Here is a 14,038-nt window from a genome sequence, read left to right on the forward strand (position 1 = left end):
CTGCTTTTGTCTGCCGCGTTGATTTCCAGGACTTCCCCCTCGCTCTGTGATATTTAACTAAGCAGCTAAGAGCACCGGTTCGCTGTCTAATATTAGACTTCACCGGCAGAGAAGTGCTTTCTATTCTGGTGAGATTCAGCCGACCTAACCTCATGCATTTTCATGGCACGAAGGGCTCGCAAAATAGCAGCGCATCTTTCCTTTCGCTGTGCCGTCGCCGAAAGATAATATGCCGCCTCTGTGGGCTTTCAGGGGGGGGGTCGTTTCATTGCAAACGGGGTGCCTTGATTCGGAACGGGCTTGCTGTGTCGTAGAAGTGGAAAGAGGGATTTTGGGGTGGGGATAAAATACTAAGAAGGGTACTAAATCCTGAGATCGCTGGCCATGCCCAACAATTGGGCAAACTGCTGGCTCTGAGGTCAAGCCTTGTCTGAATGTGTTGCAAATGGTTTCTCCGGGAAACTGCAGATCTGACGGCAGCGTCTTCCGAACAGCATCTACAGACACGGCAGAGAGGTACCTTGTGGCACAGGGCAGGGAGGGGGGCAGCCCTCTCCCCCCAAAAAATGTGCGGGCAAAAGGCGGAGAGGAGGACATAACGTCTCAGTGGAGGGCGATTTCCACAGAATGAAGAAACATACTGCGAGAGTGGCACCTTTGCAGCCGTTCAGTATTTCCACATTAAATTCAGCTAGATCAGACGGTAAATGCCATTTTATTTCCTCCTACGTACCTTCCAACCTATTCTGTCCCCCACCCCCAAAGAAACCAGTAATTTTTCATTTAGATGTGTGTGTGTGTTTGTGTGTGTGTGTGTGTGACGGAAAGGCCATTTGTAAGAAGGGGTTGGAATGTTGATAGAATACTTTTATTTCCTAGTTTTGGTTCTGCGGTCCCCAAAATGCCTAGCTTTTTACACTGTATTGAGATCCGTTTCTGGCAATGAGGGTGGGGAGGAGGAGGAGGAGGAGGAGGAGGAGGAGGAGGAGGAGGAAGAGGGGAGACCAAACAAGGGGGGGGAAGAGAGAGATAAAAGTTGTTAATCTTTCATTTTTAGTTTGTGAGGTCCTCACAAACCAGCTCTCTCAGATTGCCTCTGTCTCCCAATACTATTTCAGTGGGGGGAATCTTTCATTTCTCTCTCTGTGTGTGTTAGAAGTATTTTATTATGTTGCAGCAGGCTGTGAAGATCGTCTACTTATCCTGAGTTTCAAATAGTAGAACGTGGGTGGGGGCGGGGGGGGGGGAGAGAGAGAAAAGGACAAGAATCAGTTTTCTCAAATGGCATCTCCACAAATAGCTTTAATCCAGGAGTGTGAAGAGAAAGCACTTTGGACACCTGTGAACAGGTGTGCCCTGTTGATGGAAGAGATGGAGGTGGAATCCACAGAACTTCCAAAGTGGGCTAACCTGATCTGGGTGGAACAGGACTCTCAGTGGCTACTAGCCAGGATGGCTGTGCTCTGCACATACAGCAGGGGGCAGCAACGCTTCTGAATACCACTTGCTGGAAACCACAGGGGGGGGGGGAGAGGGCTCCTCTCTTAATGTCCTTCCTACAGGCATCAGGCTTGACCACTGTGAGAACATGATGCTGGGCTTGATGGGACATTGGGTTCTTATGACCCAGACCGAGATCATGAATCAGTTTAGTTCACTGTGGAATCCTCAGCCCTGAGGTGGTCCAAGGACTCCAGCCATACCTCCATCCAGTGTGTGTGTGTGTGTGTGTGTGTGTGTGTGTGTGTGTGTAACCTAGTTTTCCCTTTGCAAAGCTCCAGAAGAGGTCATCCAACTGCCCATGGTCTGAAGGACCTAATGTGTGGGTCTTCTGACCGTGCACTATGTATTGTTGTTTAGTCGTGTCCGGCTCTTTGTGACCCCATGGACCAGAGCACGCCAGGCACTCCTGTCTTCCACTGCCTCCCGCAGTTTGGTCAAACTCATGTTCGTAGCTTCGAGAACATTGTCCAACCATCTCGTCCTCTGTTGTCCCCTTCTCCTAGTGCCCTCCATCTTTCCCAACATCAGGGTCTTTTCCAGGGAGTCTTCTCTTCTCAGGAGGTGGCCAAAGTATTGGAGCCTCAGCTTCACTATCTGTCCTTCCAGTGAGCACTCAGGGCTGATTTCCTTCAGAATGGATAGATTTGATCTTCTTGCAGTCCATGGGACTCTCAAGAGTCTCCTCCAGCACTATGTATAGAATACAGCAAGTCCCCCATGGGAACTCAGATACGTAAGCGAATTGTCATATGGCACCTTGAAGGGACGCGGGTGGCACTGTGGTCTAAACCACTGAGCCTCTTGGGCTTGCCGACCAGAAGGTCAGCGGTTCAAATCCCCGTGACGGAGTGAGCTCCCGTTGTTCTGTCCCAGCTCCTGCCAACCTAGCAGTTCAAAACCATGCCAGTGTAAGTGGATAAATAGGTACCGCTCCGGCAGGAAGGGAAATGGCATTTCCATGCGCTCTGGTTTCTGTCGCGGTGTCCTGTTGCGCCAGAAGTGATTGAGTCATGCTGGCCACATGACTCGGAAAGCTGTCTGTGGACAAATGCTGGCTCCCTCGGCCTGAAAGCAAGATGAGCGCCGCAACCCCATAGTCGCCTTTGACTGGACTTAACCGTCCAGGTGTCCTTTACCTTTACCTTTATCATATTGCACCTTAAACCCATGTTGCGGTCCCTGCAGTGTGATGTCTAGGCACTTTTTATTTTTAACAAGATTACAAAGCTGAAAATGAATTGTGCCTCTCGTCAGCACAACAGAGATGTCAGTCGCCATCCTGGCATCCGGAGGTCTCTACATGGTTGCAGCTGGACCCTCACCAGGTGCAAAATGCACCTGGCGCCTGGGGAATTTCTAGCACTGGTTCCGTCGTCCTTCCACAAAACTACAGGAAAGCAGCTTGGCTTCCTCCCCTGGAAAAAAAAACCTGTTTTGATAAATGGATGAGGGTCTATTGGAGGAATGTCTTATCTGTGCCAGCTGGGGGGTGTATTACAGCAAGGAGAAGCTTGATTTGTGACTAGGATCCAATTGGAGAGGTGGTGGCGGCAGTGGTGGGCTGTTCAAAGTGGATCTGGTTCCATGGATGGGTCAAGTAGGATCCGGGGCTGGTGCAGCCAGCTGGTTCCAGAATCAATTTTGCTGGGAAGTCCCAAGTGTGCAGCTGCATGGTGGATTCCCACAAGCATCACACAAATCAGGGAATCCATACCAAAATCAATTCATAAGCTGGAGTGGCTTGCCAGCGCAGGTGCCATCTAGGCCAGGAGGTTCTAATTTCAAGCCAGGATAAAAACCAGGTTTGCCATCCTGGTTTTGGGGAGGTGAGGTGGCTTAAAGTGCAAACCGTTGTTTCCTAGTTTAGGTGGAATGGCAAACAGTGGTTTGCAAAAACACAGTGAAGCAACTGAGCACTCTGACCGTACAAGGGGAGGCGAGCGTGGAAGTCCAAAGTTCCTTCTGAGATCGTTCTTACGGTTCCATATATTGGTTTGGAATTATGCCCAAAATGAGCAATTGATTAATATATGCGCATACGTGATATAGACAGAGCCTCTCGGTTAAAAATAAATAAATCTGTGTTTTTTTATTTGGGTTGGTGGAGAGCTATGTCTGTTGTAGTCATATAGTGTTAATTTGATAGTTGTATTTCTTGTATTTCTTGGGAGAAAAGCAATGACAAACCTAGACAGCATCTTAAAAAGCAGAGACATCACCTTGCCGACAAAGGTCCGTATAGTTAAAGCTATGGTTTTCCCAGTAGTGATGTATGGAAGTGAGAGCTGGTCGCCAAAGAATTGATGCTTTTGAATTATGGTGCTGGAGGAGACTCTTGAGAGTCCCATGGACTGCTAGAAGATCAAACCTATCCATTCTGAAGGAAATCATCCCTGAGTGCTCACTGGAAGGACAGATCGTGAAGCTGAGGCTCCAATACTTTGGCCACCTCATGAGAAGAGAAGACTCCCTGGAAAAGACCCTGATGTTGAGAAAGATTGAGGGCACTAGGAGAAGGGAACGGCAGAGGACGAGATGGTTGGACAGTGTTCTCGAAGCTACAAACATGAGTTTGACCAAACTGCGGGAGGCAGTGCAAGACAGGAGTGCCTGGCGTGCTATGGTCCATGGGGTCACGAAGAGTCGGACACGACTAAACGACTAAACAACAACAACAATTTCTTATTTGGTATTCACATCCCTTGAAATTTGCAACTCGCCTGGACCAGGAAGTGGAGTGAGAAGATTCTGGCTGATCCAAGGGAGCAGTGGCTGATGGGCCACAGATCATACCTACTTTAAGAAGAACTCAGGCTATTGCCCATTTCTTACACTACAGAAAACCAGTTTGTCTTGCTTCTCTCCCTCTCTCCTCACCCTTTATAAGGGGCGATTCATTCTTGACTTGTGCTGACAACAGATGCATTGTAAATCCCACCCCGTCAAAAAATGGCATTTTCAGATGGGCTTCCATGAACTACGTGTGCTGGGTTTTTTCCTCGCTGTCCACACAACATCCTCCATAATCCATAGAATCATAGAATCGTAGAGTTGGAAGAGACCACAAGGGCCATCCAGTCCAACCCCCTGCCAAGCAGGAAACACCATCAAAGCATTCTTGACATATGCCTGTCAAGCCTCTGCTTAAAGACCTCCAAAGAAGGAGACTCCACCACACTCCTTGGTAGCAAATTCCACTGCCGAACAGCTCTTACTGTCAGGAAGTTCTTCCTAATGTTGAGGTGGAATCTTCTTTCTTGTAGTTTGAATCCATTGCTCCGTGTCCACTTCTCTGGAGCAGCAGAAAACAACCTTTCACCCTCCTCTATATGACATCCTTTTATATATTTGAACATGGCTATCATATCACCCCTTAACCTTCTCTTCTCCAGGCTAAACATACCCAGCTCCCTAAGCCGTTCCTCATAAGGCATCGTTTCCAGGCCTTTGACCATTTTGGTTGCCCTCTTCTGGACACGTTCCAGCTTGTCAGTATCCTTCTTGAACTGTGGTGCCCAGAACTGGACACAGTACTCCAGGTGAGGTCTGACCAGAGCGGAATACAGTGGTACTATTACTTCCCTTGATCTAGATGCTATACTCCTATTGATGCAGCCCAGAATTGCATCCAAACAGATCCCAACGTTTTGGGTAAATTAACGCCCTCATTTTCCGTCCCTGTGTAAATCCACATTGTCTCCTGGTGTGGAAGACCAGAAATTCTCCTTTTAAAGGAATATTGAATCAAAATCTGGTGCTCTAAGCCGATGACAGGATAGGAGAGCAAAGCCGCATTTTTATATCTAAAGGAAGCTGCTGGCGGCCTAAAATCCCAGCACAACAACTTCTTGGTTTACAAATCAAGCTTCTTCTTATTTATTTATTTTAAAAAACAATATGGTGTTGGGTTGATTCACAAAGCAGGTTTGCTTCATTGGTGCGCGACGGCTGTAAAGAGAGAAAACGAATCACATTTTTGTTTCAAAGCTTGAAGCTTAGAAAAATCACAGGAGAGGGAGAAGGAGCTCCTGGTGATGGAAATTATCCCTGCTGATGATCATAAGGATGGTTAATAATAACACTCGTGATTGCAAACACCATAATGATTGCAAGCGTATTAAATTGCATGGGGCAAGTGGATGACGATGAAGCACATTCGTCAGGGATTACTGGATAAGTTAAGCCACGGGTCCCGAGTTCAGTTCCCAGAACATCCAGGTAGGACTGGAAAAAGACTCCCTGACTGAAACCCTGGAGAGCTGCTGCCAGTCAGTGTTGGCCATACTGAGCTGGATGGACTGGGGGTCTGGCTCAGTAGAAGGCAGCTTCCTATGCACCCATGTTTGCATGGCAGAGAGAAAAAGTGTGTGTAGTCAGCCCACCCCTGTCCCACGTGGGGAGAAAGATGTCGGAGGGAGGAATGATCAAATACTGATGGCACCTTGCCCCCAAACTGGGGGAAATTAGCAGCCAAACCTGACATATGCATATTCTTGTTAGTTAGCCTGAGAAGGGCCTAATACCATAGTGCTAAATTGCTGATAGGCAGATACTCAGACCATAGACGTTCAATTGGTAGAGAGGGCTCTGTGTGATGTCATTTCCCCTCCTCTCCTGGAGAGGAAGGAGCATAGAGTACTTCCTGTTCCCTTCTCTCTTCCTTTGACCAGCATTGGATACAGACATGCCTCTGTTTGCCCCAGCTTTAGGCACATGCCTGAGGCTGGTTATTCTGTAAATACAAGTGTTTTGCTTGAATAGTTTTTATTGCTGCCATTGCTAATCAATGTGAGATTATAAGTGAGTAAATTATAATTTTGTTGTGGTAAGAAAGAGGAGCCAGCTTACTTTATAGCTGGACTTGCTCAAATATCTCAAGGGCTGTCGCGTGGAAGATGGAACAAACTTGTTTTTTTTCCTGTTCCTGAGACTAGGACCCAAACCAATGGATTCAAGTTTAAAGAAAGTAAATTCTGACTAAACCTCAGGTAGAACCTTCTGAGGGTTTGACAGTGGAGCAAACTTTCTTGGAAGGTTGTGGTTGGCTTGTCATCTGCCATGGATGCTTCAGCTGAGATTCCTGCATTGCATGGGGTGGGGCTAGGTGACTCTCGGGGTCCCTTCCAACTCTACAGTTCTAAGATTCTGTGATCCTATGTTGTTGGCAATGGAGGTGTGCGCCTTTGGGGATGAAGTCAAACTCAAACTGTTGGAGAGTTACAGCGCCTGCTGTGGCTGTAGAGACCAATACAGGCGAGACATGTTTTGTTGCAGCTGGGGCAGATGAAGGCGTCCAGTTGTGCTGCTGCAGATGCACCATGGCATTTCTTCCCTCTGTGCTCCTCCCAGCAGTCATTCCTCCTCTCGTCACTGCTTATTCTAACCTCACAACGCAGTGTTGATAGAAACTCTGCAAACCTGTAAGGTGAACGGCCTGGGTGGGGACGGTCCAGCACTCAGTTGGAGAGCACACATGTTGCTTGCAGAAGGTCCAACCTGTGGCATCTCCCAACCAGCAACAGTGTTCAAGGAAAGATCTCTGTTAGAGTAGAAAATACTGGGGTAGGCAGACAGTGCTAGGATTATTGCTATCCAGTGCTGCTTCAGCAAGGACTGGTGTGATTAATTTGTATCACATGAGAGTCATGAGTCTGAGAGAGTGTGGGATGGAAGTCAATAATAATAATAATAATAATAATAATAATAATAATAATAATATATTTATTATTTATACCCCGCCCATCTGGCTGAGTTTCCCCAGCCACTCTGGGCGGCTTCCAGCAGAAATATTAAAATACAGTGGTACCTCGACTTATGAACGACTCGACAACCAAATTTTTCGACTTACGAATGGGGCTAATGGCCGCACGCTTACGAATATCGACATCTGAAAGGAAACTGCGGCTGTTTTAGATAGGGATTTTTCGACTTACGAATTTTTAGATAGGGTTGCTTCGTCTTACGAATTTTTCCGTTTCCAATGCATTCCTATGGGAAATTGCGTTTCCAATGGCGTTTTTCAACTTACGAATTTTTCTACCTACGAAGGTGCCTTCGGAACGGATTAAATTAGTGAGGCACCACTGTACAATAATTTATTAAACATTAAAAGCTTCCCTAAACAGGGCTGCCTTCAGATGTCCTCTAAAAGTCTGGTAGTTGTTTTTCTCTTTGATATCTGGTGGGAGGGCGTTCCACAGGGCGGGTGCCACCACCGAGAAGGCCCTCTGCCTGGTTCCCTGTAACTTGGTTTCTCACAGTGAGGGAACTACCAGAAGGCCCTTGGAACTGGACCTCAGTGTCCGGACAGAATGATGGGAGTGGAGACGCTCCTTCAGGTATACTGGACCGAGGCTGTTTAGGGCTTTAAAGGTCAGCACCAACACTTTGAATTGTGCTCGGAAACGTACTGAGAGCCAATGTAAGTCTTTCAAGACCAGTGTTATGTGGTCTCGGCAGCTGCTCTCAGTCACCAGTCTAGCTGCCGCATTCTGGATTAATTTTAGTTTCCGGGTCACCTTCAAAGGTAGCCCCACGTAGAGCGCATTGCAGTAGTCCAAGCGAGAGATTACTAGAGCATGCACTACTCTGGCGAGACAGTCTGCGAGCAGGTAGGATCTCAGCCTGCGTACCAGATGGAGCTGATAAACAGCTGCCCTGGATACAGAATTGACCTGCGCCTCCATGGACAGCTGTGAGTCCAAAATGACTCCCAGGCTGCGCACCTGGTCCTTCAGGGGCACAGTTACCCCATTCAGGACCAGGGAGTCCTCCACACCTGCCCGCCTCCTGTCCCCCCAAAAACAGTACTTCTGTCTTGTCAGGATTCAACCTCAATCTGTCTTATCTGTTTCCCACCGAGAGTGTTATTGTACTATTTGGTTTCTGTTCTGCTGAGAAGCGGTTTAGTGTGTTTCTGTTCTATGGTAGCAGAGAGAGAGATGTGATTATGAAGCCTCTGTATATATAGTTTGCCAATAAAGTAGTTTTAGAACTACACATGAGTCTTTCTTCTTGCCGGAGGATGCAAGAAGACCAGCGTGCTCTTCTCAGGACCCAGGGGGACCCAGGTGGCGCTGTGGGTTAATCCACAGAGTCTAGGGCTTGCTGATCAGAAGGTCGGCGGTTCAAATCCCTGCAACGGGGTGAGCTCCCGTTGCTCGGTCCCAGCTCCTGCCAACCTAGCAGTTCGAAAGCACATCAAAGTGCAAGTAGATAAATAGGGACCGCTCCGGCGGGAAGGTAAATGGCGTTTCCATGTGCTGCTCTGGTTCGCCAGAAGCAGCTTTGTCATGCTGGCCACATGACCCGGAAGCTGTCTGCGGACAAACGCTGGCTCCCTCGGCCTATAGAGCGAGATGAGCGCCGCAACCCCAGAGTCGGACACGACTGGACCTGATGGTCAGGGGCCCCTTTACCTTTACTTTACCTAATAAAGTAGTGACCAGCGTGCTCTTCTCAGGAGAGAAGGGTTGCGTATTACTGGCTCTCTGGACTGAGGGGAAATGCCAGCCAGAGGTGAGCCAACAGGGCTACGCTCAGAGGCGCTGGGATTCTGCCGTCTTACGCATCCCGTCAGACAAAACAGCTTCCAATTTCCCTGCTACCAGACCGAGACGTTCTCATAAGAACATAAAATGAGCCTGCTGGATCAGGCGATGGCCCATCTAAGTCCAGCATCCTCTTCTCGCAGCGGCCAAGCAGATGCCCACGGCAAGCCCGCAAGCAGGACATAAAGGCAGCAGCTTTCTGCCCACCTGTGATGCCCAGAAACTGGGTTTCAGAGGCATTTGCCGCATCTCCGCTCTCCTCTCCCTTGGCTGTCCCCTCGTTTGTCTATACAAACTGCCGAGCGGCTTCGGGAAGCTCTGGACCAGGCTGCACTTCTGTTCGGGGAGAAATAAATAAATGAAGCCCTCGGAACATTTACCAGAATGCATCAGTTCACCTTGAGGGTCAAAGCACATCCTTGCAGCACACTTAGCCGTGGCAGTCTGAAAGGAGACAGTTCGGAGCTTCGCAGCTGCTGTAGGATGAAATATTGATAAGCTGTCGCTCCTCAAACATCTGGGAAGAATAGTTTCCCCCATCAAGCAGGGTCACTGAATTTAAGAGTGTAAAGAGCTGTTCGGAGCTCCCCATTCCTTGAAATGCATGGGGGTTAAGAAATGCAGGGGGGTTAAGAAAACAGGTTGCCAAAAACTTCGATGTTGGATTTTTTAAATATTGAAGACACCTTTTGTCGTGAAAGGAGCAAAATAAATAAATCAGCTGCGACTCATGCAGCCAGGTAGCCTAACCTTTCTGCCAAGTCCTTTGTGGGCTGAATTCTGAGGCTGCCCGTTTCACCGCCTGCGCAATTCTCAAGGTAAATACAGGCTGTCTCTTTCAATTATGCAAAGAACCTTCGCAGACCAAGTCTAGGTTTGGCCGTTTATAAAGGGAGGGAAGAAAAGAAAGCCTAGATTTGATTTGGAGCATTCCTGCCCAATCAGGGTGGAGCTGGATGTTATAGGGATGCGTGAATACCAAGTGGCGGCAACAGAACTGATGATTAATAGTGCTGATAAATAATACCTGATAATGTAGGAAAAAGCTTTGGAAAGCCACCTCCTTGCAGAGATACGAGAAGTTTATGGATTGGACAGAGGAGGCTGCCTGTTGGCACCCTGTATGGTTAACTGTTCCTGTCTTTCACCCTCCCAGGAGAGCATGTGTAGAGTATGTTGATGGCCGGAAAAAAACTGGTGGCACAAAAAAGGTGTCACCTCTATCCACAAGATGGTGGGTGGGGCCAGTGGGAAAGTAAGCGGAGCAGTGAGTGCAAACAGATTATTGGTTTGTCTTTGTTCTGATTTTTATTATGTATTTTGTGGTTTTGGTGTTGTGATTTTAGGTTGTGAACCACCCTGAGATCTACGGGTATAGGGCAGTACAGTATACAAATTATTATTATTATTATTATTATTATTATTATTATTAATATTAATATTTTGTACAGAAGTAAGGCCTGCTGTGTTTAGTGGGACATTTTCTCTGATGGGTAGAGAGGTTCTAGGAAATCTGAGGTGGGCCCTGTGTTTCAGTTCTCTTTCTGTTTTGGAATGTGCGAATTATTAGGCAGGATCGTCTGTCATTGAGAACTGAATCTACTGAGCAGGTTGAAACATTAACAGGATTTTAACCACGCCTGTGAATTATCGGAAAGTATGGATAATTTGGAAGGATAAAACTTGGATAGTATTGATATGCAGTTGTAAATATTATCACTAGGACCCATGGAAGGGATGGGGGAAGTCAGGAGATTCAGAGTAATCTCGATACAGTCATACCTCGGGTTGTGTCCGCTGCGGGTTGCGTTCTTTCAGGATACGAACGCAGCAGACCCGGAAGTGTTTACTTCCGGGTTCTGCCACGCGCGCATGCGCAGAAGCGTTTGGCGTGCTTCGCGCATGCACAGAAGCACTCTATCATGCTTCTGCGCAAGTGCTCTATCGCCGCTTGGGTTTGTGGACTTTTCGGGGTGCAAATGGCACCCCGGAACAGATTGGGTTCGCAACCTGTATTTGGCACCACTGTATTTGGATTTTGAATTTTTTGTCGTTGTATGTTTATACAGTGGTACCTCGACTTACGAAGGCGATCCATTCCGCGGCGCTCTTCGGAAGTCGAATCCTTCGTAAGTCGAAGCGTCCATTTTGCGCATGAGCAAAGCGCGGTTTTGTGCTTTGCGCATGCGCAGACTGCGCGCGCCGCTTATGCACAGGCGCAGAACACACGCGCACGGCGAAAATACTTCTGGGTTTGCCGACTTCGGAAGTCGAAACCTTCGGAAGTCGAGGCATTCGTAAGTCGAGGTACCACTGTATTGGATAAAATCACAGACACACAGACACAACTGAATCTACTGAATCTTCTGCCACCCCTAGTCACAACACTCTTTGGCTTTTGCTGCAAGATCCTGACTCATCTATAACTTTGGAAAACTTATATTGCTCTCTGCTATATACAGTACCAACCTTTTCTTCTTCTTCTGCAACTCGTATGCTTTTGTAGCATTACATGCTGCAAATCATAGAATCATAGAGTTGGAAGAGACCACAAGGGCCATCCAGTCCAACCCCCTGCCAAGCAGGTAACACCATCAAAGCATTCTTGACATATGCCTCCACCACACTCCTTGGTAGCAAATTCCACTGCCGAACAGCTCTTACTGTCAGGAAGTTCTTCCTAATGTTCAGGTGGAATCTTCTTTCTTGTAGTTTGAATCCATTGCTCTGTGTCTGCTTCTCTGGAGCAGCAGAAAACAACCTTTCACTCTCCTCTATATGACATCCTATTATATATTTGAACATGGCTATCATATCACCCCTTAACCTTCTCTTCTCCAAGCTAAACATACCCAGCTCCCTAAGCCGTTCCTCATAAGGCATCGTTTCCAGGCCTTTGACCATTTTGGTTGCCCTCCTCTGGACACGTCCCAGCTTGTCAGTATCCTTCTTGAACTGTGGTGCCCAGAACTGGACACAGTACTCCAGGCGAGGTCTGACCAGAGCAGAATACAGTGGTACTATTACTTCCCTTGATCTAGATGCTATACTCCTATTGATGCAGCCCAGAATTGCATTGGCTTTTTTAGCTGCTGCATCACACTGTTGACTCATGTCAAGTTTGTGGTCTACCAAGACTCCTAGATCCTTTTCACATGTACTGCTCTCAAGCCAGGTGTCACCCATCCTGTATTTGTGCCTTTCATTTTTTTTGCCCAAGTGTAGTACTTTACATTTCTCCTTGTTAAAATTCATCTTGTTTGCTTTGGCCCAGTTGTCTAATGTTCAATCTGAGTAAGAAAGGGGACTGGAGTAGTTGGGTTGGATTCTGAGCTACCATCCTCCCTCTCTGCTGCAACCTCAAAATGCATCTGGCAAAATGAGAAGAGGCAACTTCTGTGGATGATGCCATCATTCCAGGCTGAGGTCCTCACCTAACCTGTCAGATGCATCTAGCAAGGACTCCCTGGACATCAACTTCAGCAAAGACTCCTGTGAGATTCTTCCCAGCATGGGGAAACGGGAAATTCCACCTGGGTCAAAGTTGCCATCACCAGAAGACTGTGAGAAGGTGCTTTCTAGCTAAAGCACCATGGGATGGTGGCGTGCTGGTCCAAGGGTAAACCAAGAGGTGAGGTCCAGGGCCAGTCCGAAGTCTAGAGAGTTCACGAGAGGTCAGTCCAATGAAGCTGAGGCAGTGAGCAGGACAGGAAACTGGGCAAGGTCATGAGCAGGAACACTGGTAGGAATCCAGGGCAGGTCTGAAGCAGGAACACAGGCAGGTCAGGAACTGGAGCACAGGCCTGGGGCGGGGTCTGACCGCCTTTTATCTCTGCCGAGGTAATGGCCGGTCCCTATCCCCCGATGACTCACCACCCTGCCTTGCCTGAATGCGAGCACTCCTCCTGCGCGTACTTAGGTCTCTCCTCCTCTCAGCCCTGAGCCTCTGTAGCTTGGGAGATGCCGGAGGGTTACTGGACCCAGGAGCCGCCTCAGCTCTAGCCGGCAGTGGGCCAGCTGCTGGTGACAAGGTCTCTCTTGCACCTGGAACCAAGGCAGGCTCAGGCCCCACATTCGGCTCAGCTGACTGAGGCTCCTCAGGATCGGGTCCCATCCTCAGTTCAGCCGATGTCCCAGGTAAGGATCCGGTGCAGGTTGCGGTTCCTCCGGCTCCGAGTCTGAACCCGAGTCCCAGGCCATCACAGGTGGCTCCCAGCTCTTGCTTCTCAGGGGCTCATGGTGGAATATGTTTCATGCAAAGAATAATTCTGGAGCTGAGACCACATCTTTGGATATTGAAGTCCTCAAGCAAGTCTGGCCAAGGTTGTCCACCATGAGGAAAAGGACTCCTGGAAGTGCAGAGAAGACCTCTCTACTTTATGATTGCATTGCCTGCCCCTTTACAAACATGGCCGTTGGGGCACCTCCCAAACCTGTAATCTGGGGAACTGGGTTCGCGTCTCCGCTCCTCCACATGCAGCTGCTGGGTGACCTTGGGCTAGTCACACTTCTCTGAAGTCTCTCAGCCCCACTCACCTCACAGGGTGTCTGTTCTGGGGGAGGAAGGGAAAGGAGAATGTTAGCCGCTTTGAGACTCCTTCGGGTAGTGATAAAGCGGGATATCAAATCCAAACTCCTCCTCTTCTTCTTCTTCTTCTTCTTCTGTTATCTGTGATGCCAAAGGTTCAACCAGCACCCCTAGATATGCTCTGCCACTCAGCCTAAAGCACATGGGTCTTGCAGGTAGACAGGAGGCAACACAGTTGGCACTTCAATTGTTGGCTGTTTGTTTTCAGTGGACAGTTTTCTTACACCAGTGTGGTGTAGTGTTTAAGAGCGGTAGACTTGTAATCTGGGGAACCGGGTTCGCGTTTCTGCTCCTCCACATGCAGCTGCTGGGTGACCTTGGGCTAGTCACACTTCTTTGAAGTCTTTCAGCCCCACTCACCTCACAGGGTGTCTGTTGTGGGGGAGGAAGGGAAAGG

General features: G+C 48.3%; 1 protein-coding gene across 1 annotated transcript in view; it reads left to right on the forward strand.

The window, feature by feature from the left end:
- Positions 1 to 363: 363 nt before the first annotated feature.
- SLC35F4 (solute carrier family 35 member F4) overlaps positions 364 to 14,038 on the forward strand; it is a 35,991-nt gene continuing 22,316 nt past the window's right edge. The window contains 2 exon segments of the mRNA XM_060270980.1: positions 364 to 499; positions 501 to 703. Of these exon segments, the coding sequence (XP_060126963.1) occupies positions 435 to 499; positions 501 to 703 (268 nt within the window). The 5' untranslated portion in view covers positions 364 to 434.

The sequence above is a fragment of the Zootoca vivipara genome, chromosome 1, assembly GCF_963506605.1.
Source record: "Zootoca vivipara chromosome 1, rZooViv1.1, whole genome shotgun sequence".
Taxonomy (NCBI): Eukaryota; Metazoa; Chordata; class Lepidosauria; order Squamata; family Lacertidae; genus Zootoca; species Zootoca vivipara.